Genomic DNA, 24,396 nt, shown 5'->3' on the forward strand with positions numbered 1-24,396 from the left:
AAGAGAACATTGTGTGGGAAATATGAAAGTGTATGTATGTACAATTGAATCATGACTGAACTGCATTATAATAGCCCACCAATTTACTGAAACTTCATGAAGTACAGTTATGACCGGGGTCTCACTTATGACAGTAGCTAGCTACAGTGGAACCTATCTAAGCCGATTGCTACCCATGGAGATCAAATTGATCCATTTGAATTTACTGTGCAGCATAACAAAAATGGCTGTGCAAAGGGCATTGGGGCAAATGGCCCACCCTTCCTTCCTCTGCTCTTTCCTTTTAGGTAGATCTACGTATCCAGTAAGGGCAAAATCATTTTATTACTCAGGTACATAATAACATATTGAATACTTAAAAGCAAACATATCACCTCACATCTAACACCTTCCTGTATACTAAGAGCATCTAAAATAATTATCGAGTGGCAGATGTTTAAGCCATTAACAGCTTTTGTAGCAATTTTTAAGAGTTACAACCTTCTGCAATGGCAGCTAGCTAGCTAGCTATATAATACTATCTGGGCCCCCTTGGATCTGAGCTTGTTTGTGCCCCTATCTTTGCCAGCTCCTGGATTCACCCCTGTAAAACTGAAGACCCATTTTCACAAATCCTACAGTAAATGTGGATAAGGAGGATTGTTATGCAATAAACTCAAACATGTAACTACAAAAACCAACTGCATTTCTACCATAATACTACACTCTTCCCTATTTTAGTTTATACTCTCTCTACAGTGCTGCTGCATGCATGTGCAATGTAACAGATGTCAAGTATATGTTTGTGTGTACATAAGTGAATGTTTCTTTGTTTGAGAATTTGTGTTTGTGTCATCATACAAAAGGTTACACATTCCTACACAAAAACTCCTGCTTTGGCCAAATCTTGCACTATTATTTCTGTGATTGATGTAAGACTCTTGATTTGTCTGAGAACCCCAATCAATGTGGACCAAGATTTAGGGGAAGCACCTTTGTCAGTGGATAGCCAATTTTCGAAAAGTTCCACACAACATTTCAGTGGATCATCGTGACATTTCTCTCTAATCAACGTTTTATCCTCCATCCCATACTCCAAAAAATCAGCCACCAAACTCCAGTCAGCTGCTATCCTGGGAATCACCACCTCATGTAGTAACCTCATTGCTGGTCCTATATATTGAAGTACACATTAACATTATAATACAATGTATACAAGTATATTGTCACCACAGTGAAATATCAAATGTGTAATAATTATTGCTGTCAGCTATGCATGAATAATTGGGAATTGTCACAAAGTCAAATATTTGGTCACAGTTTCCCAAATAACAAACATAGCGTGAAATGCTTATGGGGGAATTATAAAATGCAATGGGTTTGATAGACATTGGTGGTTCTATATGACTTATCTAAATCACCGTGTATCATTGCTACAACAACAATAATGGTATCATACTGTACAATAGTACTGTATAGTAGGGACTACAAATGGCCCATGAAAAACATCACCCAAAACTCAACCTCACTATTCCCTGACAATGATGAGGCAGTATTGGTTAGGCAAAACTAAGCCCAAATAAGCCTTCAGATCAACCTGAACGCTTTTAACAAGTTTCTATGGATTTTTTTTTAAATTATTAAACGGAATTTTGTACTGACTGACTGACTGAGTAACTGTTGCTTTGAGACAAGTGTAACTTGATAATGGCTAAGGCTATGGGCTTGATTTTTTCACTGTTCGACGTTGCTTCAGCCAGGCACGTACCTTTTGGCATACTGCAGTACATACAATACATTCTTCATGGACTTACCAGTATCATCCTGTGTGTCCCATTTAGTGTTCCACTGATAATCGGATCGATATCGAATTGGAACCGATATTGGGCATTTTGGTATTGGTTATTTAGGTATTCCAATACCGATTAATAGCCACTCACGCCAATCGTCATCATCATAACTATCATCATAAATGCTATGCTGGAAAAACTTAAGATATCAGTACCAGGCTGCAAATAGCGTTGAGCATTATTCTAGCATAAAAGGTGCAGGAATTGCTTTGTTAAACATTGAGGAACTGCCGCTACTTACTATGATTGCATGAAAAAGATCGAAATACTCTAATAGAACAGTCACTGCACAATAAAATATTGTAATAGAGTAAATTGTGTGGCAATTATTGTTATCATTATCTATTTGTGACTGGATTTTGGAAAAACGATCCAAATCGCACATTAGAAGTTTCGAGATAAACGGTTTTAAAGAATTTAAGCCAGCATAACTCTCCAAGGATAGCAAGCACGCGTATGAAATTTACACAAAAGATGCATCAATCTGTTATACCTTTCAAGCCAATTCCAGTACTTGTAGCTGCTTGTACACTTTCCCGCCAAATAAGATAGAAAATCTGAGCAGTTGGACGAGCGAAGTAGTATCACGAGTGCTCACAAAGGGGTGGAGGCTGGGGGGTGGCGGGGAGGGCAAAAGATAGTCCTCAAAATGGAGGCAGACCACGATTGGAGTCCAGACACGAGATTACAGGGCTGTGCTGGCTCCTTAGTGGCTGATATGTAGCAAAATCTACAGAGAACACGTCTGACCAACATTATAAGGCTGTCCACCAGTAAACCACTGATTCTTGCCAAGCCAGGTCCTTCACAAGGCATGAAACCGCCATTTGGGCACTCCACACCACCCAGAAAAGACGTCTATTAAAACCAGCCTCGTGTAGTTTGAGTAGTGCTGAGGGTCAAAACTTGTAGTAAGATAGTGTAGCTATCCACTGGTGGTGTTAGTTTGATTTTGCCTGATGTGCAATTTGGTTCGGTTCTGTAAAATCTGGTCACATTTGCTGATAGGTATTGGATCAGTGGGTATTTTTCTGTATCGGTGGAACCCTAGACCCATTCATCTTTGCTGACAGCAAAAGGTGTCGATTTAGCGGTAATGTGTGATGACTTTCCTTCATAACAGAAATCGTCCATATTTTCATAGTGGCTACTTTGATTGCAGAGGTGCTTTTCGAACAGTTCTTGATTTGTAATGTTTTGTAATGGGTTGAAAACAAAGCATAATGGATACTTCACTTTCAGATGATAATCGATAGCTGAGGCTCACAGCACTATTTTTCTTTTGATGTGGTATGTGTGGGTTCACCAGTCATAACCATTTAATTTTACCAAACAAAATTAACAAACAAGTACACAAAAAATTATGGAATTTTCAACTACAGTAGGGACCATAGCACATCCATATAAAGTACTGAAACAAGTTGGAGTAGTCCATGATATTAAATCACAGTAAAACAATAAGAAGTGTTATATCCCTACTGCGCTCAAGATACCCTAAGGAAGAACACAGTAGGGATATAACACTTCTTATTGTTTCACTGTGATTTAATATCATGCATTACTGCAGCTTGTTTCAGTACTTTTATTGAAGTGCTACTGTATGGTCCCTACTCTAGTTGAAAATTCCAATATTTTGTGTACTTGTAAGAATGAATATTAGTGAAATTTATTGACAATGGAGTATTCCATGTAATGCTAATTACTAAATTAATATTATTTAAAATTTACGCTAACTACACTGAACTACATGAATAGAGTATTTTCAACATGCTGCATTTTGTACACATCAGTACATCACATACTTTTGATAACTAATTGATCGGTTTTCTTGACAACAGTCAATGGAGCCATATCATCAGTTGATTCTGTGTACAAGCACATAATTATGACTAGATTTTCACTTTTATGATATGCACATAAGTGCATGACCCACTACACCATCCTTCCCTTGTACAAGTACATACAGCTTATAGAGATAGCTATAATTATACACTGATTTGTAACAAAACTGATTATGAGTTAAAATATAACAATACACAAAGTTACCAATTTGCTTACCACTTTCAGCTGGTGGATAATTTTCATTATATACAAACCACATTAATTGTGAAGCTTCCAGTTTTTCACGGAACACACTGTTGATACTACATTCAGCATAAACTGTAGAAGTAATTTTTTCTGGTAGAACAGCAATATGATCTTCAGTGGTTTTACCACACTGACACAAAAAGCCATACTGCAATCTTTCATAATCAAAATTTAAGTGAATACAAACTTCTGTAAGAGCATATACCAGATAATTGTAAGCCTTAACATGGATAGGAGTTGGAGAAGTATTATCAATGTGCCTCATCTGCACTTCAAGATACGACACTTTATCAAACAATGACAAGGAATAACCATCAGGTAAACTGAATGTGATCAAATTACTGAAGGTGTGGTGTACACCATCATGAGAGAAATGAGGGTGCCAGCCTTTAGGTGAATGTTGTAGTAGTTCAACTATCAGAGAGCAAAATAATCCTCTTGGTAGGAGACCAGAACGAAACTGAACTAACAACGGCTGTCCTAGAAGTTGTCCATAGTGAAGAAGAATTTCATCTCTTTGTTGCAGAGTAAAAGTAGGTAAAACAAAAGGTATGAAGTATTCCTCTTTCTTCTCCTCTACAATTACAGGAGCAATGATCCTCATGTGGACAAGCAAAGACAAAAAGAATTCTTCTTTGATGTCTTCTTCCCATTCAATGTGCTGAAGTAGATCCTTTGAAAACAGACCTTCATATTTTAGTTTCTGAAAATAATGACGGTTGTGAGAAGCTTGTTGAAAAGTGACACATATGATGCTACTCAGTTTATCAAACCACCACTGGTGGTCAGCAATGACATAATCACACAATCCTGGAACTTCTGCAAAGTATATCAGCACACCCAACAGGTGGTGGTACATTAACACGCTCCTGACTTCTTCTTTATCTGAAATTAAACCAGTTTTATTGGCAAGTGCAAAACAATCATCAAATGACATGTATGACTTCTGCTTTTTAGCACAAGCCTGTCTAATTTCTAGTTCCAACAACATCCAGATTATCGGCAACTCATAAACTTCTTTTTCTCTAGCTAGAGCTTCAATCTTATTTCGAATTACATTTGCTACAGGATCTTCGCAATATTTTGAACCAGCAGTAGAATTGTCTACTGAAAACAGAACACTTCCTTCTGTAGTCTGCCACACAGCAGCTTTGCTGCAATGCGTTACATCTACCAGAGTAGCTAACTGATCTGCCGTTTTAGTTCTAACTTGTATTGGTACTTTATCTGCATGAGTACCCACCAAGCAAATGTAAGAGGAATTGTTTGTGCTGGAAATTGGTGCTAGATGTGGAATTTTCGGATGTGATCTTTCCAGTGCATCATTTGCAGATGACATCAACAGCTTGATCATATCCTGGTTAGAGTAGCTCAAATGATATGGTGTAAATATGTGCTTTCCATGTTGGCTGTACTCCACCAATACTTGATCATCGAGGCTTTTGGATAAATCATGAACAACAAAAGTTACTGTTGGGTTAATATTGATTGTGGGTAACAAATGAACGTATTGTGGGTGACCCCCAGTGTCTAGCAAAGTAATGATGTTTAATACTTCTCCTGGTTGATGTGTGAATGTAGATTGGGAGGATGAATTAAGAATGGCTTGAAAAGTGGACAGACTTGGACCTTTAACTGATTTCACAAACAATCCAGCAACCCATTGCTTTAAAGATACTTCTTGTTGTAGAGGATGTTTGTAGGATTGTTTGACTATATCTGATGGTGAAGACTGCAAAGACTGTACGGAGTCTTTAGTAGATTGTTGGGGGTGAGGGGCTGGCAGTGATGATTCTGTCTCTGTTGGAAGTAAAATTGATTTCAGAAAACTGGTCTCAACATCAGAGCCAAGTTCAACCCAATTGATAGTGTCAGGGGATCCTTGAAAAGCAGCCATTTTACAAGATACAGCATGATTACTGTGAACAAATTTGGTGCTGTGGTGATCTTTATTGATTTTCTTTCTCAACAGCAAGTTAATAAAACTGGTTTTACCAGCAGCTCCTGATCCTGTAAAAATTAACTTCAAAAATCTCACAGGAAGAGTTCCATGTTGTTTCTTGGCCTTATTAATATTTTGCTGCAGCAGCTTGGCCCTATCAACACTTGGTTTCTTGCTTGCATTACTTTCTTTTACCTAAACATGTATAAAATATTAAATACATGAAATAAAATATTAAATACATGAAATAAAATATTAAATACATGAAATAAATTATTAAATACATGATTGACAATATCTACATGCATAACTTAAGCCGCCAAATATTGGCTGGTATGTGTTATCGTCAATTTCTGTTCCAATTATCAGCGGCAATAAAATTTGATGTTCTACAGATAAATACAGAGTGAATTGCTTCATGCATGCTTTATTGTGTGCTATAAGTGCTGTTATATCGCTCCAAATCATCCGTAACAGCTTCCTGAAGTTATTAATAGTAAAAGTACATTGTTGCCAGTTGATTTATTTTTCTGCACATGCAATGTAAGTACTGTAACACTGGTTTCTTTCAGGATATGCCACGTGGAAGATCGAGCAAAGCCAAGAAGACCAAGAAATATAGCTCCTCAGCTCCACCTAGTGTAGAATCCCCCAGAAAACATCTCATATGGTTGAATGAGAATACGGAACAAGCTATGGATGCTGTTAAATGGGTGCAGTGTAAGAAGGGCAGCAGAGGAACACAAAATACCCAGAACAACATTGCAAGATAGAATTATATAGGGAGAGCAGTTCATGGAACTAAGCCTGGCTCATCACCATATTTAAATAAAGAATAAAAATTTGATCTATAGCAGAGTTTATTGAGGAGGTTTCAGATATTGGCTTTGGAAAACAAGAAAACAAATTAAGGGTCTGGTGTAGAAAGCTGCAACTCAGAAAGAGGTATGAAAGAAAAATAAGATCAGTGATGGGTGGTTTAGGAGATTTTTGGATCAACGATCTCAGCTTCATCACGTGACGCAAGTTGTGGCTAGGGTCTTCCTCCTTGAGTGATAGACCCGGGATCTGCGTTCTTCGTGATTTGGGCATTCTCCTGACGTTGTTTAACGTGAACCTTTAACACAGAGTCATACTATGGTCGCCCTTCATCTCCATCGTCATGGCGAAGCGTAACTTATCATCTGCTGGTGGTTCTACCCCTCCTACCAAGAAGGATAAACCCAGTGAGGTGTGTGTTTCATGTAAAAAACAGATTTCAGAAAATAGTCATAGTTTGTTTTGTGAATGTTGTTCCGAATGGGAGCATCGTAACTGCTCCGGTGTATCCTCGGAAGTTTATGACTTACTCAGTAACGACCCCTGCCCCAATATCATGTTTTTCTGTAGTCTCTGTCGGCCAAAGGTCACCCTTGCTTTGAAGTTTTTTAATGAGGTCCAGGACAAACATGCTCAACTGGAAGCAAGGCTGGCACAACTTGAAAAGAAACTAGCACAACCCAATGACGATAATAGTGCCAGTGTTACACCTGGTAAACTTGTTGAAGTTATCAATGACTCCCCACTTCATGGTACCAACAAACAACTGCCAACACATCCCCAAGGCGCAATCATTCTTCCCAAGCCTCCACAGATGGTTTCTGATAGGAAATTTAATGTAGTGATATAAGGAATCAAGGAATCTCCTCCCAACACACCTAAAGCAACTCGTCTAAATTGTGACCTGGAAAATCTGCACCATACCTTGTCCAATATGGACAGCTCACTTAACACATCATGTATCCAAGACTTTCACAGACTTGGAAAATTCAACACTACCAATTCCAAACCTCGTCCCTTATTGGTCAAGTTCCTGAGAGCCTTTGATGCCACACTGGTCTTGTCTAAATGAGGCTCTCCGCCGTCCTCGATTCTCGTCAAACCTGATTTGACACGAGAAGAAAGAGCTATTGATTCTGCCTTCTTAAAGACTAGATGGAACTTAATTCAGAGTGGCACAGATAAGAAGTACATCAAGCTAAGAGGCACCAATATATACATCAACAAACAACTTTATGCCAGATTAGACAAATCTAAAGATGGTTCATTTGTGGTTAATATCATCGATACCAATCTGCCCACCCCTTCCTACTCACAGGATACCACACACAGTAATTCCACCTCCATACCCACACATACTCAACACTCAACGACTTCTAATTCCAATAACCCCGAGCCCATGATCACTGCAGCTTCATCTGCATCCAACAATAACCAATGACTAGCTTCTGTATTTTACATCAACGCTAGAAGTATTGTAAATAAACTTGACAAATTTCAATCATTGATTTATGCTAATTCTTATGATATTATTGGAGTGTCCGAAACCTGGCTGACCAGCAAGATATACAGCAATGAAATTCTTCCACATGGCTATTCAGTGTACCATAACGATAGACCATCACGGGGAGGTGGTGTGATGCTTGCTATCCATAACAGTATTCCGTGTCAACTATTGGCATCCCCTGTAGATATCGAAATCATTTGTGTTAAATTGAATCTGCAACATCCAATTACCTGCTGTGTAATCTACATCCCCCCTAACTCATCATCCTCTTATTATGACTCCCTATTTAGTACTCTTGCTAACATCTGTCACAACCCATCAGATATCGACAATGTCCACTTCCTCTTCCTCGGAGACTTCAACTTCACCGATATAAAATGGAATACCTTAACAGGTCAATCTCACGTATCTCAACAATTTTGTGATTTAGTTTTTGACATCGGTCTTGATCAACTCATAAATCTTCCAACACATATCAAAGGCAACACCCTGGATTTGCTTTTAACCAACATGGATGATAGTATCGATTCTATAAAGGTTCATTCCGTCCCTTACTTTTCCCGTCTGATCATTATAGCATAACTTTCAACTTGTCGTTTAGTAAACCACCTGTCAAACAAGTTACCTATTATTCTTACAATTACTCTAAAGGAGACTACCAAGGACTCTATGAACATTTGTCATATCACAACTTGAGTAGCTGTTTTCTGTCACACAATGTTGAATTCATTTGGGAAACATTAGAGCTGATTATATCCAATGCTATGAGACTATTCATTCCTTTTACCAAAATTCACTGTAATAACCAACCCTCCTGGTTCACTGCCAATATTAGACATCACATCAAGTGCCTGCACACTCTTCGCCGCAGGTATAAGCAACATCCTACTAGACATCTCGAAGAGAAGATCAAATTATCTCAAGAGTCACTCCAAGAGGAAATTGCTAACAGTAAAACTAACTATGAGACATGCCTCATCAGAGAGTATGCATCTCACCGCAACAACAACATTTTCAAGTATATCAGGAACCTTACCCAATCCAAGAGCTTTCCTTCTGTTTTACAGTTTGACAACGAAATTGCTGAATCTGACACTGATTCTGCTAACATGTTCAATCGCTACTTTCATTCAGTTTTCTCAGACTCATCTGATCTATCCAATGTTGATAACCGTTTAGAGCCTACTGATCACATTGATTTTATTTCAATCACAATAGAAGAAGTATATGATGCCCTTGTATCTTTGGACCCTACCAAAGCACCAGGCATTGACCTTATTTCTCCAAAAATTCTTCAGACATGTGCTCCAATTTTGTGCCAGCCGTTGCACCATCTTTTTTCTATGTCTCTCCAATATGCATACATCCCCTCGAGTTGGAAGATCCATAAGATTGTACCTATCTTCAAGGCTGGTGATAAAACTTCGGTAAAGAACTACAGACCCATCTCATTGCTTTCCAGCACATCAAAGGTACTTGAGCGATTAGTGTATAATAAAATAGTAAATCATCTGGTAATTCAAATTAATCCCTGCCAGTTTGGCTTTATAAAAGGAGCTTCCGCCTTACAACAGCTTTTAACATTCTTTGACTTCTTGACCAACAGCCCAACGCAAATTGATACTATATACCTGGATATACGTAAAGCCTTCGACACTGTTTCACATGGAATCCTACTAAATCACCTCTGGTCTTTTGGCATTACTGGTACCCTATGGTCATGGTTTAAATGCTACATCACTGACCGAGTACAGCAGGTATCTATCAACAATACCTTATCTGACAGTGTACTACCAGTTATATCTGGTGTCCCCCAGGGAAGTATTTTAGGTCCCCTGTTATTTCTAGTTTATATGAACAATATCTCTTCCAGTATAGAAGTTAGTCAAGTATTGAAGTTTGCTGATGACATGAAATGTTTTATGACCATCTCGTGTGATGAGGACCGCATCAAGCTCCAGCAAGATGTTGACTCTATTATTCACCAAACATTCCTTTCCAATCTAACTATCAACTTTACCAAGTGTGTACATGTTCCCTTCAAATCAACGTCCAATACCAGATACCTTATTTCCAGCACAGAAATCAATTGTCAGGAGACTCAAAAAGACCTGGGAGTGATTGTCTCCAGTGACCTGAAGTGGACAAATCACTACAATTCTATAATATCTAAAGCATATAATCGTTGGCTCTGATACGACGTACTTTTTGTTCCAATCACTACCCATCAGTCAAGCTACATCTGTATATTACTTTAGTTCGTCCTCATCTTACCTATTACTCTCAGTTATGGCGACCGTACCTAATCAAGGACATCTTATGTTTTGAGCGTATTCAACGTCAAGCAACCAAACACATCTTGAATAATTATAATATCAGCTACAAATCCAGGTTATTAGAACTTCATCTTCTACCATTCATGTATATCCTCGAGATTCAGGATGTTTTGTTTGCGATCAAGTCACTTAAGTCACCCACAAGAAACTTTGACATTAATAGGTACATTACATTTACTCAGGGTCACACCAGATCCTCTACACATAATAAACTCAAACATCGTCTCCATAGTACAAACTTAAATAGAAACTCTTATTTCCATCGCCTTCCTCGTTTGTGGAATGCTCTTCCTGTAATCAATACCAATTTATCAATTGCAACCATCAAGGCTAAACTAAAGAAATTTATGTGGAATCATTTTGTAACTCATTTTGACGATGACAATCACTGTACCTACCATTATCTATGTCCGTGCAGCAAATGTCACGATCTCTCACCACCATCAAACTTTCAAACACTATAGCTAAGTTATAATTAGTTAAAGTAATTATAATGTATGTATAACTTGTGTTTTAGGCTGCAAGCACCAGTTGCTTGCAGACCCTTGGCATACTTGCCATAAAGTAATAATAATAATAATAATCTCCAAAAAGGTACTGCTGATATGGTCCGTTTAGATGCAATGAAGGAGAAGCACTGGAAAAGCATTTCAGTCTATTGAAGAACATTCTGGAAGAAAACAATTTGATACATAAGCCCAGTCAAATCTATACTGTTAATGAATCAGGAGTACCACTTACTTATCGGTCCCCCATATGTCTTAACAGAGAATATCAAAAGAAAGTGAGATATTGTTAGTCAGGGAATACTACACAGGTGACTGTGGTTGGTTGCAATCGTATTAATGCTTTAGGGCAAGCAATTCCTGTCTTTGATGCCAAAAATCTGAATTGATAGTGGACCAAGAATGAGGTACCAGGAATAACATATGGGTTGAGTGACAGTGGATGGATGGACATGGGACTCTTCAAAAAATGGTTTTTAAAGCATTTTCTCTAGCATGATAGCTCAAGTCGACCAATCCCTTGACTCCCTGATGGTCACAGTTCCCACTATAATTTAGACGTGATTAACCTGGCTAAAGAGAATGGTGTAATCATGTTCACTTTAGTGCCACACACAACCCATGTAATGCAACCACTAGACACGGCAGTGTATGGACCTTTAAAGACACATTAGTATGATTATCTTCAAAAGAATCCAGGAAAGGTAATTACCAAGTATCTTTCTAATTAAGTGTTTTCAAAAGCATGGCATAAGGCTATATATTTCTCTTGAAAGCATATTAAGTGGTTTTCTTTTTGGAATATACCTATTCAACCCAAGCGTAATTCTAGATTAGAATCCTGGTAATTCTAGAAATAAAGATACATTTTCAAAGGACCGAGGAAGCCGTAATTGTGAACAAGAAGACAATGAGAATATTGAACTGCAACAACCTTCGTGGCCAAAGAGGAAGAATGCTTTCATAGGCAACTTTTAATTTACATGATCCAAGATACATTTCCTCTCTTCAAATTAACCACCCTGAGGCAGATTTTACTATCTATTCCACTGAAACCAGCTTGCTTGATATTTCCCAGACACTAGTCCTCCTGATGCTGTTACAATTTGTGATGATTCTTATGCCGATTACACCAGTTTGAAAATTCTGAAACAGGAGAGGCTAGTGCAAACATGACTAATTCTGACATTACTAGTACTCCAAGTCGAGAAAATGCTTTTGGAAACCTGACTCCAACTACTCCTTCAAAAGATTCTGCAAACCATACAGGCAATGTACGTAGTGAAGCACAAGTTAAACGTCCTAATATCATGTCCAAATATCTTTTTCAGTATGTGCCAGTTCCCCCCAGAGAAGAAGAAAGCATCACATACCAAAGTTACTGGATTACGGGTACTCACAAGTGCAGAAAGAATCGCCATTTTGAAAATCAAAGAGGAAAAGAAACAGAAAGAAAACAAAGAGAAAGAAAAGTGAAAACAAGAACGATTAAATAAAAGAAGGCAAAAGGAAGAACAGGCTAAAAAACAAGCAGAAGGCAGAAGAAAAGAAAAGAAGTGTTACTGCAAAGAATACTAGTACACGAAACAAGAGATCTCCTATTGATAATGTGTTAACTGCTGTAGCTACTGTTACAGAGGAAACAATTGATGATACTACAATATCCAATAATGGTACTAGTACCTCGGTATCAGTACAGTCCTTGTAATCATGTTTCAAATACCTTCTCCAAGTTTGATTTTTTGCACTTGGAAATGAATCACATTCCATAAATTATACTTTTTCTTTGACTTCCCTGAAAGTCTAAGTATGTTACCATAGATCGGGAAATATTCGACAGTAAGAATATTTCGTGGTCGCCTCTACCAACGGAAATAAATTACGCGAAATATTTTCACCCTTGAATATTTTCTATTTGTGAAATATTTTTTGGAGGTCGAGCCATCAAAATCCCAAGGTCGAAGCACTTGAGCATAGATTATCAAGAGAGATCTATGACTTGAGGAATGAGTACACTGTTGGAGAAGTAAGACTAATGGCCTACCGTCAGGGTTCCAATATCTGCTAGAATAAGTTCGCATGTCACTGTAGCCACAAATTTAATATATTTATAGTGTCTAGCTAGCTAGTGGTTGAGGCTGACCTCTGTCACAGCTGGGCATCCATCACAATTGCCTGTTCAATGTACAACAGGTACCTGTATATCAACTTTTATCGTATCTTGCATGCTCATTTCTGGACAAAATTATTTGCTATACAGAAAAATTCATTGGTAAAATATTTTCATGGCTTGTGCTGTCCGCAAAAATATAACACATTGAATTTATTTTTGAACTAAATTATCCTGAACGAAAATTTCCTAATTTACAGTATGTTGAGAATTTTTTCTAAATTTTTAAATTTTGTACAAATTGTGTAAAACCAATTTTGACACAAACTAGGGCCCAAACGAACTTGGATTGTCAGGGTTCGAACATTCATCAACTAAAGTTCACGAATCTTTCGAACTTTTAAATGAAGCTGATTCTTGTTTACAAATTATAAATCACAGCATATTAAATGTTAAATGCATGTCTCACACACACATGCAGTTGTACTGACTCGACAGTTTTACTGAGAAAACTTGAAATCGAATACCAATTGAAATTGAATACCACAAGTAAAAATGTTTGTGATTACTAGGTTTTAAATACATTTTACTACTGCTATACAGTTGAGACAAGTGACTGGCACCGCATAGAAACCTTAAAACCACATAGAGGCATGGCGTGTGACCACCACTAAATCATCAACACATAACTTAATTAAATTCGTAATACCATATGTCTGGCCTCCCCCACATCATTATGGAACAAAGCAAAATGGATAGCTAAACTATATCACTATCTAATTAGTAAGTATAGTTCGAACTGTTCAACCCGCATTCGAATGTTCATTCATTCGATCGAACGAAACTTCGAATTCACCTAAGTTCGTTTGGGCCCTAACACAAATGACAGACTATACCTTACTTCTAACAGTGCCTATATTAGCAGCATACTGACCTTCTCAGCTTCTGGGTTTTTTTTGACATTGTTAGATTGTACTTGATGTAAAAGTTTTCTTGCAATCATTTCAAAAAGTTCAGTGACTCCTTGACCTGTTTTTGCACTTATTTCCACATAGGCAAAAAGTTCGAGAAAATCTGCATACTCTTCAACATATATCCGATCCACCACTCTTTTATTTGTTTCATCTATCTTGTTCGCAACAACTACAATAGGAATTTCTCTATCAAGAAAATAATCATGCCATCTGCATGCATCGTTGAATGATTTTTCATCACAGCAATCATACACTACTATCACAGCATGTGCATGTCTGTACAAATCTAATTCATAACTATCCTGTACAAATGACAATTTGTATTACAATACAGTAAACAGCAAATGTTAATTTAAAAAACATGGACACAAACTTACAAACATGTACAATGCAGATGTTCTATACACGATCACCATAAATACGGTAGTTTCAGGCCAATAATGTGTGCTATTTTTAGAGCAAATGATATATATATAATACAACATCAATATCGTGTCCTGTACAATAACTCCAATAGCAGCTCGTGGTATATTTTTGATATACTATACAGCAAACCATAGATACTAGACTTATAATAGGGATTGGCAACGCACTATAAAATTATTATTTTCGTAAATTAATGCTCGTTTTGCTGTTTTGCTGGTGAAGTAAAAAATGGTGGAGCCTTTGAGTGACTGGCACTTGAGCAGGCGTGCAGTGCACGTATTCTTCGTGTGTTAAAGCTGAAGCTATGGCTATATGAAGTACATTGGATGGGTAAGTTTCTTATTTGTGTGTTTTAGCGTGCTGTCATTTTGTTGTTTACTGTGAAGTTCAACGCTATTTACCGTTGTGTAGTTTTTTGAAGTGACACAACGTTCCTAAATGGTGTTAACATTTCCCACCCTTTTATTTTGACCTTGGAAGTGTTAATGGACCAAAATTTCTAACAATAGGAGCGTCATTTGAGGGGGGATGCTTATTTACGGGGAATTTCATAGCGATATTTGTACAAGTTTGTGTAGTTTTACTGAGCTTCGTGAAGTACTGGGTGAAGAGTTTCCATGGTTCAGTACAAATGTTAACTTTGGAGAACGTTAGTTTATGAATCCTTCCTGTTACTTTCGTGTATGCAGAGTTTAAAATGAGCAACAGAAAATTTCACATGTATAGTCTTGGCATCAGAACTGAGAGAAATTACAAGAAATTCAAGGTTGGAAGACCACCTAAGAACCAGAGGGAAGAACATTACAAATAATGATCTAGTGTGTGCTCTTTAGCAAAGGTCTCAAACTGGGTTTTTAGAATTACGTTGATGCTATTGCTAAAAGCTTTGCTTTAATGTGTGTGTGTGCGTGGCTGCTATACTATTACCAAAAGCTTTGCTTTAGTGTGTGTGTGTGTTTGTGTGCGTGCGTGTGTGTGTGTGTGTGTGTGTGTGTGTGTGTGTGTGCTGCATTACCAACACATAGGTGTGGTAAAAAGAAAACAATGAGTGACATGTTTTTCGAATTTGTTTCAAACAAATTACCCTCCTCATGAATATAATTATGCACATAATAATATGACTTGACTTAATATGACTTTTACCAACTACCTCTATATACAATCTAATGAAATTGCATATTACACAAAAGTATCTAATCTCCTTTGGTATTAGTCTTACGTGCCAGACATTTTGTTTGGGGACTGCAAGTAAATTACCTGGTCACTGTTCTCCATATTCCATGATCACAGCTGGAGTGTTGACAGGGCTAACTCTACACATTGTATAGTTCACATTATTTGCACATAAAATAGTTGAATGTGGATTACAGCCTTTTTTTTTTGCTGAACTTTGAAAGTACCGTGGGCTTAGGTTCCTGACTTCTCCAATACAGAGTTGAATCTGGTTCACTACGCATATGTAAATTTATCACTTTTAGTGCAAAAAATATGATGACGTAATTTATTGTATTTTGGGAAAAACTGTGCAACAGAAACCAGGAGTCTTTCCTGCTGCCCACATAAAATATCTGGCAGGAGAAATTACTCTGGTGTAATGAATTATTTGTGGTGTGTTTATGTAGTAGTCTTAATTTGATTTTTGATTTATTGTAATGCTAGGTAAGCTGTTAACATCTGAGTGAGCAGTTGCAGAACCAACAGACCTGCTGGCAGACTAGATGGAGTCAGAAGTATAACACAAGACAAGCTACAACAGGTCCATGCAAGAGTAGAGCAAGAATCAACCTCCTAGTCGGATTTGCAATGTTTACATCATGTAGTTTCATATGACATGTAAATAATAGCCTGGCAAGGTGTTGCTATTTGTAACTTTGAGTTGTATGGCACATGAATCAAAGTTGTATAGGGTGTATGAACTGTACTATGTTTGATCTTGTGTGAGTACTGCCTCATGGATACGGGATGTCCCTCATTGTTGAGACCAAGGATGATGCTTCACTGGTTCAGTTGATGGTCTCGTGTACATAATAGGTCTTAGAGCTCAGGAGCTGTAAAAGGAGGGGCACACCCAGTCCACTACAGTACCTCATTGAACTTGAGTGGTCTAAACTGATGGAGTGTAATCATCAATGCTGACTTCAAAGGTTCAGATATACTCTAATAAAGCAGTCAATAACTCTAATAGAACAGTCAGTTGTTGAAGTGTGAATAATTTGTGGTTCTGTATAGGTAAGCCAGAGAGATGTGAGGATGTCCTATAGTTAAATTCATGCTTTAGCAGATTAGCTACAGCTTCTTGGCATACTTTTGTCCAGATACAATATGGGAGAGGGAAAATTGTTCCGTCCCAGATTCGCCATTAGAAAGATGGCAAGAGAAAGTTATTAATCTCAGCTGCTTAACTCTCATCTATTAGTCTAGTCTTCTCACTGTCGCAATGCGAGAGATAAAGATGCAAGGCACCTTCACTGCACTCCATAAAGACGTAATAAGGCAGGTTTCACTTCTGTACTGAAATTCCATCACGCATGCTAGTAAGAATCCCTAACGGAGCTACGTACCTTTAAAGACTAAATCTTCATTGAAACATATGAAACATTCTCAGTAGCATAGCGGTCAGCTGGTCAGTAGTGACTTGAAATTTCCTAAGAGTATTACGGGAAAGCAAAACGCGGATTATTTCCGTTTACGCCTCCGTTGCCAATCCTTATTATAAGTCTAGTATCTATGAGCAAACTAGCCAATAGAATTAGTATATCACTTGTACATTAGATATACGCATATGATTTGCTAAAATTTTTTGATAGTGTTTAGTTTTTTACCAGTTAGGCATGTCTGACTTGACAACTACCACTACCATAGTAACCGATATCTGTTACGTAGCAATCGTTGCTAGGAAACCACTACTAATTCTACAATTGATTTTGGTACCATAGCAATGGTTGTTAAGTAACCACCAAAAAGCTTGTAACTAGGACAGTTTTACATTTTGTTCCCTAGCAACAGTTGCTATGGATTGTTGGACCAATTTGCAAGAAGGTTGCAGGCTGCAACACATGTGCATACTCCTTGAACATGCTAACCACAAGGAATTACTTACCAGCACTAATAATGGTTAGAAATTGCTGTTACTGCTTCCAAGTGGGAGACGAGATATTGTGTTAACATATTATACTACAGATATCACGGTATTCAAAATATATACCAAAAGATATACATAATAGGAAAGGGTGCTATAGTGCAAGGCGAAATGATATCTAGTATAACATATATATATATTCAGTATATAATAAACTTCTGTAAAATATATCAAATACGTACTTACGTATCGTGGTATTAATGTAAATTAAAGTAACAGCCCCACCAAATGCCCATGGTAGCTCAACAAGCCTCAAGTACAAATTACCACGGAGTGGCACAGTCAAAATCTGAGTACATCAGCACATACACTGTCACATGGTTACCCCATAAATATGGGATCAAACATGCCAACAGGTATTAAAAAAAAAGAGAGAAAGGCGGTATCAAAACCAATATAACTAAATATCAGTCTATGCTAACAATATTGGTATATCGCCCAATCAGTTAGATAGTCAGTCAGTCAGTCAGTTAGCATAAAATTCTGTTTAAATTTCAAAAATTTCATAGAAATTTGTTGGAAGGGTTTAGGGTCGCTCTGAAGATGTTTATGGGCTTGGCTATGTCTATCTAATTCTACAAAGCTGTTATATAAGAAAGGTGAAGTTGTTTTCTGGGTGATATTGTTGAACAAGAAAGCCCAAACCATCATGATCCCTGTAGCACGGTTACATCTTCAAGGACACATACGTATTTAGGTGCAGGTTTAATTTCTTCACTATTCAGGGTCACTTCATCCCAAGACATGCCTTTTCACAAACTGCAGTATGTACAATACACGCATCATGAACTACTGTTTATCCTCTTTTGTGTCCCAGTTCTTTTTGTTGACAACACAAGGTATAGGTATTGATTTACGATAGCATGACATGGCTTCCCTGTTGCTATGTTGACTACAGTGGTCCCTCGATTATCCAAACTCATTGGATCCTGAGGGTGTTCAAATAATCGAAAAGTTTGGATAATAGAACCCTATTCATTTACATGCAGAGCCCAGTACAAATACTCTAATAGAACACACACTTTAGACAAAATACTCTAATAGAACAGTTACATCCATAATTCAAAAAAATTCGGATAATCAATGGCCAGATAATCGAGGGACCACTGTATTAGTAGAATTAAAAGTAGCTTTACTACAGCCTTCTCTTTTAGTACTAGAAACTTGGGTGGTGAAGTTACCCTTGAAGTCAACACGACTCTAATCACTCCATTCCTTTCATAAGCATACCTTAAGCAATTCGATTATGGGAGGTACCATTTTTAACACTGTAGCTACATTTATCAGGATGAATGGAGAAGTCCACTAATATCACGAAAAACTATTTTAGCACACAGAGTGCTTTTTAAACAGTAGACAGATTTTACCGAAGGACGAGATAGGTAAGCTTCTATGTAGAATGATTATTTGTGTGTGGTCCATATGCGAAACCAAACCTGGTCTTTGTACTGTTGTTGTGCTATAAATACAACAGCCTTACCAACTTTAGCACTTTTATCAAAAAGTAAATAATTTTTTTTCACATTACTGCTTGATCCACTAAATAGAATAGCCAAATGATATAATAGAACTGCTAAAGCAGGTCACTGCAAATGCAAGCTTTTAGGATAACTCTGCTTGAGATTTTATGCATAAACATGCTTACTGCACGAGAACAATTTACATCTGAAAAATTAGCAATGCATTATGAAAATCACCACTGGCACACCTTCTCAGAATACATGCTTTTATTAGTACATTACTAGACAAATATACACTAACAGTACCATACATTCAAGACAATTTCAGATTCAAATTACGTAAAGCTTCCTATACAATATATTGCAGCCGATTCTTAATTACCTAAGTTTTAAATCCTTACAAATACTCTCCCTTTTTGCAGCTTGGTAGTGCCGACGTATACAGATCAAGTATCTCATAATATGTTAACATGTTATTCTAAATAAATTTGATTGGTATAGAATTTGGTCATGAGTAAGGTACAATACCACAACACACAAAATAGCATAAATCATACAGTAAGTAGTTGTTAATTGTCTGGTACCCACAGAGTATTAACAACATTTTATCAGCTTAGAGAATTATGATACTCAATAATGTACAATTAGCCTAAAGTGTAATGGATGTGCATTAGAGTAACCCAAAATATCAATTAAATAACAATGTTTCATTCTTAAAACACACGTAGTTATAAGACTATGCACTTCAGTAAAACTTATGCAATGATATCACAAGTACTCAACCAGCTTTAAAATTCCTAAATGTGTTATGTACAATTAGTAGTATGATTTGCTTACATAAAATCTACGCTCATGATAATCCCAGATGTTTAGCATCACTAGTTGGCCATTTATGTCCACTTTTATGCTGCCCCTCTCATTGTAATCAGACCCTAGAAATTCGTATGGATCTCTGTAGAACTTATTGTGAACAAGGCGCAATAGGATACTGGTTTTTCCAACATATCGATCACCAACTATTACAATCTTGAATGCATAATTGTACTCAGATCCACTGCTCGCCATTTCAAAACATGACGTGCCAACAATAAGGAAGAATCCACACTCTGTATCTCTGTATTGAATAGACATTAATAATAATCAACTGTAGGGAAATATTTGAAATTACAGAGCTTAAGATACCGGGGATAAGAACAAGGATGAGAATTACGAGCTTACGGGGACAAGAATTCTAAAGCAAGAATGGGAACGACCAATGGAAAACACCTAATAAAGGTCATCTTATGAATATAGGTTGGATTTTAGTTTCTTTGTGTAGCATTGTTATTAGATCCTTTCGCTAAAACAATTTAAAACTCTAATACAGCAGTCACTTGCACTACATTAAATACTCTAATAGAGCAGTCAAGAATGTTTCGTTTACTAAGATCCCACCTGAGACCTGCATCAAAAGCCTGTGAATTGATGGACTTAATACTGAAAGGTAGCTACTCCTTTGAAACTATTTTAAAATATTCAAATCAGTATTAAACATTAAATGTTTAATGGTTGAATTGTTTAAGTGTTTATGGTTTCAAAGGAGTAGCTACCTTTCAGTATTAATGACAGCTATAGACCTATAGTCAATCATTTTAATGTAGTGAATTAGTTAACCCTTAAACCTGCATAATCCAGAAAACTGGATTTAAACTTAATAAATAAGCATGCCTTGCACAAAGCACTGTAACTTTTGAAGCTTCTATCCTATGGCTACACAATTTATGTCATTCTTCTTGTGATGTAACAAGGATTAAAATGATAACAAGGGTTTTACCCTAATGCTAAATGGTGATGCTAAAACTAGCCGTGAAAATATCTTTTCGGTAAGGAAACACGCTAATTCTTTACATACCTTTATAAAATGGCCAATGACTCGATGGTGGTTGCTCTCATCACCTTGCAACATCTTCTGTTTAATTCATCGTTAAATTTTCTATCACGTTATATATGACCACGTGAGTAAACCCACAATCGAAATTAAACACTTGGCAAGAATTTTGAAACACAGAGATGCGACTCAAAGCTGTTCATCGATTCATAACAAGTCACTGCAGTTACAGTGCTCATTAAACTTCTTTAAGTAGCCCAGTGAACAGACTTTTAATTGTTGTGTTGTTGCAGGCTGTAAGAATTAAGTTACTCCACCTAGTATCGCCATGCATGCCCATATTGTGTAAACACGCATTCCCTAAAAGTTCTCTGCAGGTTTAAGGATTAAAGAAACATTCTGACTGCTCAGTTAAATGCTCTATTAGAGTGCTTCGATCGTTATAGCAGAAGGATCCAGCAATGCTGCAAAGAACCATTTTGTTGTAAAATCCATGATCCTGTATATCACATGATGACCTTTATCAGCTAGGCACTTTCTGTTGGTCATTCCCATTCCATTCCCGTTTTCCTAGAATTCTACTTACCTGATAATGTCCAGACACCACAAAATTGGATAGATTTCTATTTATAATGCAATTTGTCCGGACTAAGGGTACCATTGAAGCCCAGTTGACCTTAACCCTAAGGGCTGAGGTGGCATGTCTTCTATTAATAATAATAAAGGTCACTTGGTTGCTAGGGGATAGTGTAAATTCTTACAACACAAGGGAGTGACCACAAATGTACCATAGTCAGTCCTGTAACAATAATACAGACATGTGACATATTCAGGAATCTACTTGTACTAGTATGGTCCCACCCATGCCTTCATAAAAAAAGTAAGGTTTTAATGAAATAAAAATCCCATTATGCATTATATCAGCTCTATGTGGCAAAGAAATTCTGTGTTGCAGTGAAATTCACATTGGGAATACAATAATTTCAATTTCAGTTATTTATAGAGAAATCATCTGATGAAACCTGCAGTTACAGGTATGTATGTATGCTGTCAAACTGGCTGAGCCTGAATTCCTTTGAAATGAAATGGGGTTTGTTTATCGTCAGATATTTACTTTTTTGCAAAGGGGTAGGCGGCACCAGACTACCCACACACTGCCTTGGGATTTGATACCTACGCCTTGCAACACCTCTGGGGCTTTTCAAGCCAAAATATTTTATAGAGTCTCCTATAGGACAAGCTTCTTGACCCCAATATCTCCCTATATGACTTGAGAATGGTAGCTAGTCTAGCTCGTGGCCAAGTTTAGTTTGGCTATTAGTGTGTGAGGGTGGAGATTACGCCAACGCCAACACCACACAAAAAGAACAAAAGCAATATGGGGGTGGGGCATGGCTACTGGTGCTAGAAATTGGTAGACACTTAGGACTGATTACACTTTGCTAATCAGTGCCCGTTTATAAGGCCATGCAGGTAAACTTGATTACTTGTTTCTCATCCACAAAATTTGGATTCCCATGCGAGTGGAAGGTCATTTTTCGTTATTCATTATTAAGAAAATGCTCCAAATCAAGCTGTCTGTTACTATAGAGATTTGCTACAGCCTTTTGAGAACTAGTACTTACATTTTACCATCATTTGACATTTCTGAGGTGCAAGTGACATTTAGGGGGCATCTCCAAACTGATTTAGGTACGCTTAACATCATAATGACGCTAACTTCAGACCCCCCTCCTTAACGTCACACTATGAAAACAATGCATTGGCAATAGGAGCACAAAACACAAGGGGGTGACACGCAGGCACTCACTGTAAGTAGATCTGAGACCGTGGTCAAAGTCTAAGTCAAAGGTCAAGGCCACCAAAATCGTGCCAATTCAACAGTCAAGGGTAAAAGCTTCCAACCCACAGTCAAAAAGTGCTGAAATATCGTTGCTAAGTCACCAGCCAAAGGTCAAAAAGGCTCTTAGTCACAGGTTAAAGTGAAATTTCCGCCGGTCAAGACTTTGACCATGGTAGCAGATCTACCTACAGCGCGTACCTACGTGACACCCCCTTGAAACATTATATTCTTTACCTGAAAACATAGTCTATAAATAGTCTCGCGTGGCCAGACCACTTTTTTCTCTTTGTCATTGGGTAGGGAGAAAAAGGATCTGGAACAGTTCGAATCCCACACTCGTCTTGGCACTCCCCGGATAATTGGGAAGTGTTAACCAAAGAAACGTGAAGCGTTTTCAAATAGTAGCCACTTTTGTCAATCAATTACAAGTGCGTATTTATAAACCTATCAGCATCTAAAACTGCCTTTGAGGCGATAATAGATTGAATCGATTGTTAGTTGTTTAAGTAAGTTAAGTCTTTGTTTATTGTTGTGCTGTGGCATTCTTGTTACAATGGAGTTTAAGCGCATGGGTTGCATACTTGTGACGTAGCCTCCTGACATGTCAAGACGATTGTGGGATTCGAACTGTTCCAGACCCTTTTTTCTCCCTACCCAATGACAAAGAGAAAAAAGTGGTCTAGCCACATGAGACTAGTCTACAAACAGTATAGCTGCTTAATCACATCACTTTCTCTGTTCCTAGCTGTTTACACTATAATAAAAATTAATAACGTCATGGGCTGAACCCGCCTTAATCAGTTTGGAGATGCCCCTTACCGTGCTGGAAAATGATAGCCAGCCTTCTTAGCATCAAAATACGTGTGCACGTGAATGATAACAGCAATAATGAAATTAGAGGAGGTGGGCTACTAAGGGATGCGGGCGGGGATGATAAGTTTGCCTGGCCTAACTTCATCAAGTTGATCGATAGCCGTCAGTGTGTAATGAGTCGAAGCAACGTCTATCAAAACACATGCACATACTCATAGACAAAAACGACGTACCTTTAATTAAAGCAAGAAATGACACCGAAGAACAGCCCGAGGAACAGCCTTCAGTGGAACAGCCCACCCTAATAATAGTGCCCACCCAATCACGTGAGGGCCACTAGTCTGGCCGGCCGCTCTTAGATTAAAGGTACGCCGGCCGCATCAGACTATGCTCATAATCGTTTTATTATTAAGGCCACTCCAAGTCATACCTTAGTTTCTGGTCACTCCCAAGCCTACAAATGGATGCGGGCGGGCGGATGATCAGGACTTCAGGACTATAGATTCTACTGTGACAATATACTGTATGGTATTATTATTAGCTCAATTTAGCAAATTCATGTTGATTTTGTTTTTAGTCAAACTTAACCAACAACATAAGTAGTTGACTAGTTGTGCTTCGGCAAAAAATGCACTAGGAAAGTTGTTGATGGATCATGGCTAGCTATACACTGATGTATAGCATTTAAGTATATTTATTTATTTATTTAGAATATACTATAGGAAATGTTTTGCTCA

The 24,396-nt window shown here is 37.6% G+C and overlaps 1 protein-coding gene across 1 annotated transcript; it reads right to left on the reverse strand.

Moving 5' to 3' along the window:
• Window positions 1-614: 614 nt before the first annotated feature.
• Window positions 615-23,987, reverse strand: LOC136252234 (uncharacterized). Its single transcript, XM_066044635.1, has 6 exons — window positions 23,893-23,987; window positions 19,974-20,250; window positions 14,072-14,413; window positions 3,888-6,054; window positions 3,632-3,694; window positions 615-1,152 (listed from the first exon to the last, which is right to left on the reverse strand). The coding sequence occupies exons 2-6, from the start codon at window positions 20,199-20,201 to the stop codon at window positions 857-859; spliced, it is 3,096 nt and encodes a 1,031-aa protein (XP_065900707.1). The 5' UTR covers window positions 20,202-20,250; window positions 23,893-23,987; the 3' UTR covers window positions 615-856.
• Window positions 23,988-24,396: the final 409 nt, after the last annotated feature.

The sequence above is a fragment of the Dysidea avara genome, chromosome 4, assembly GCF_963678975.1.
Source record: "Dysidea avara chromosome 4, odDysAvar1.4, whole genome shotgun sequence".
In the NCBI taxonomy this organism is placed as follows: domain Eukaryota; kingdom Metazoa; phylum Porifera; class Demospongiae; order Dictyoceratida; family Dysideidae; genus Dysidea; species Dysidea avara.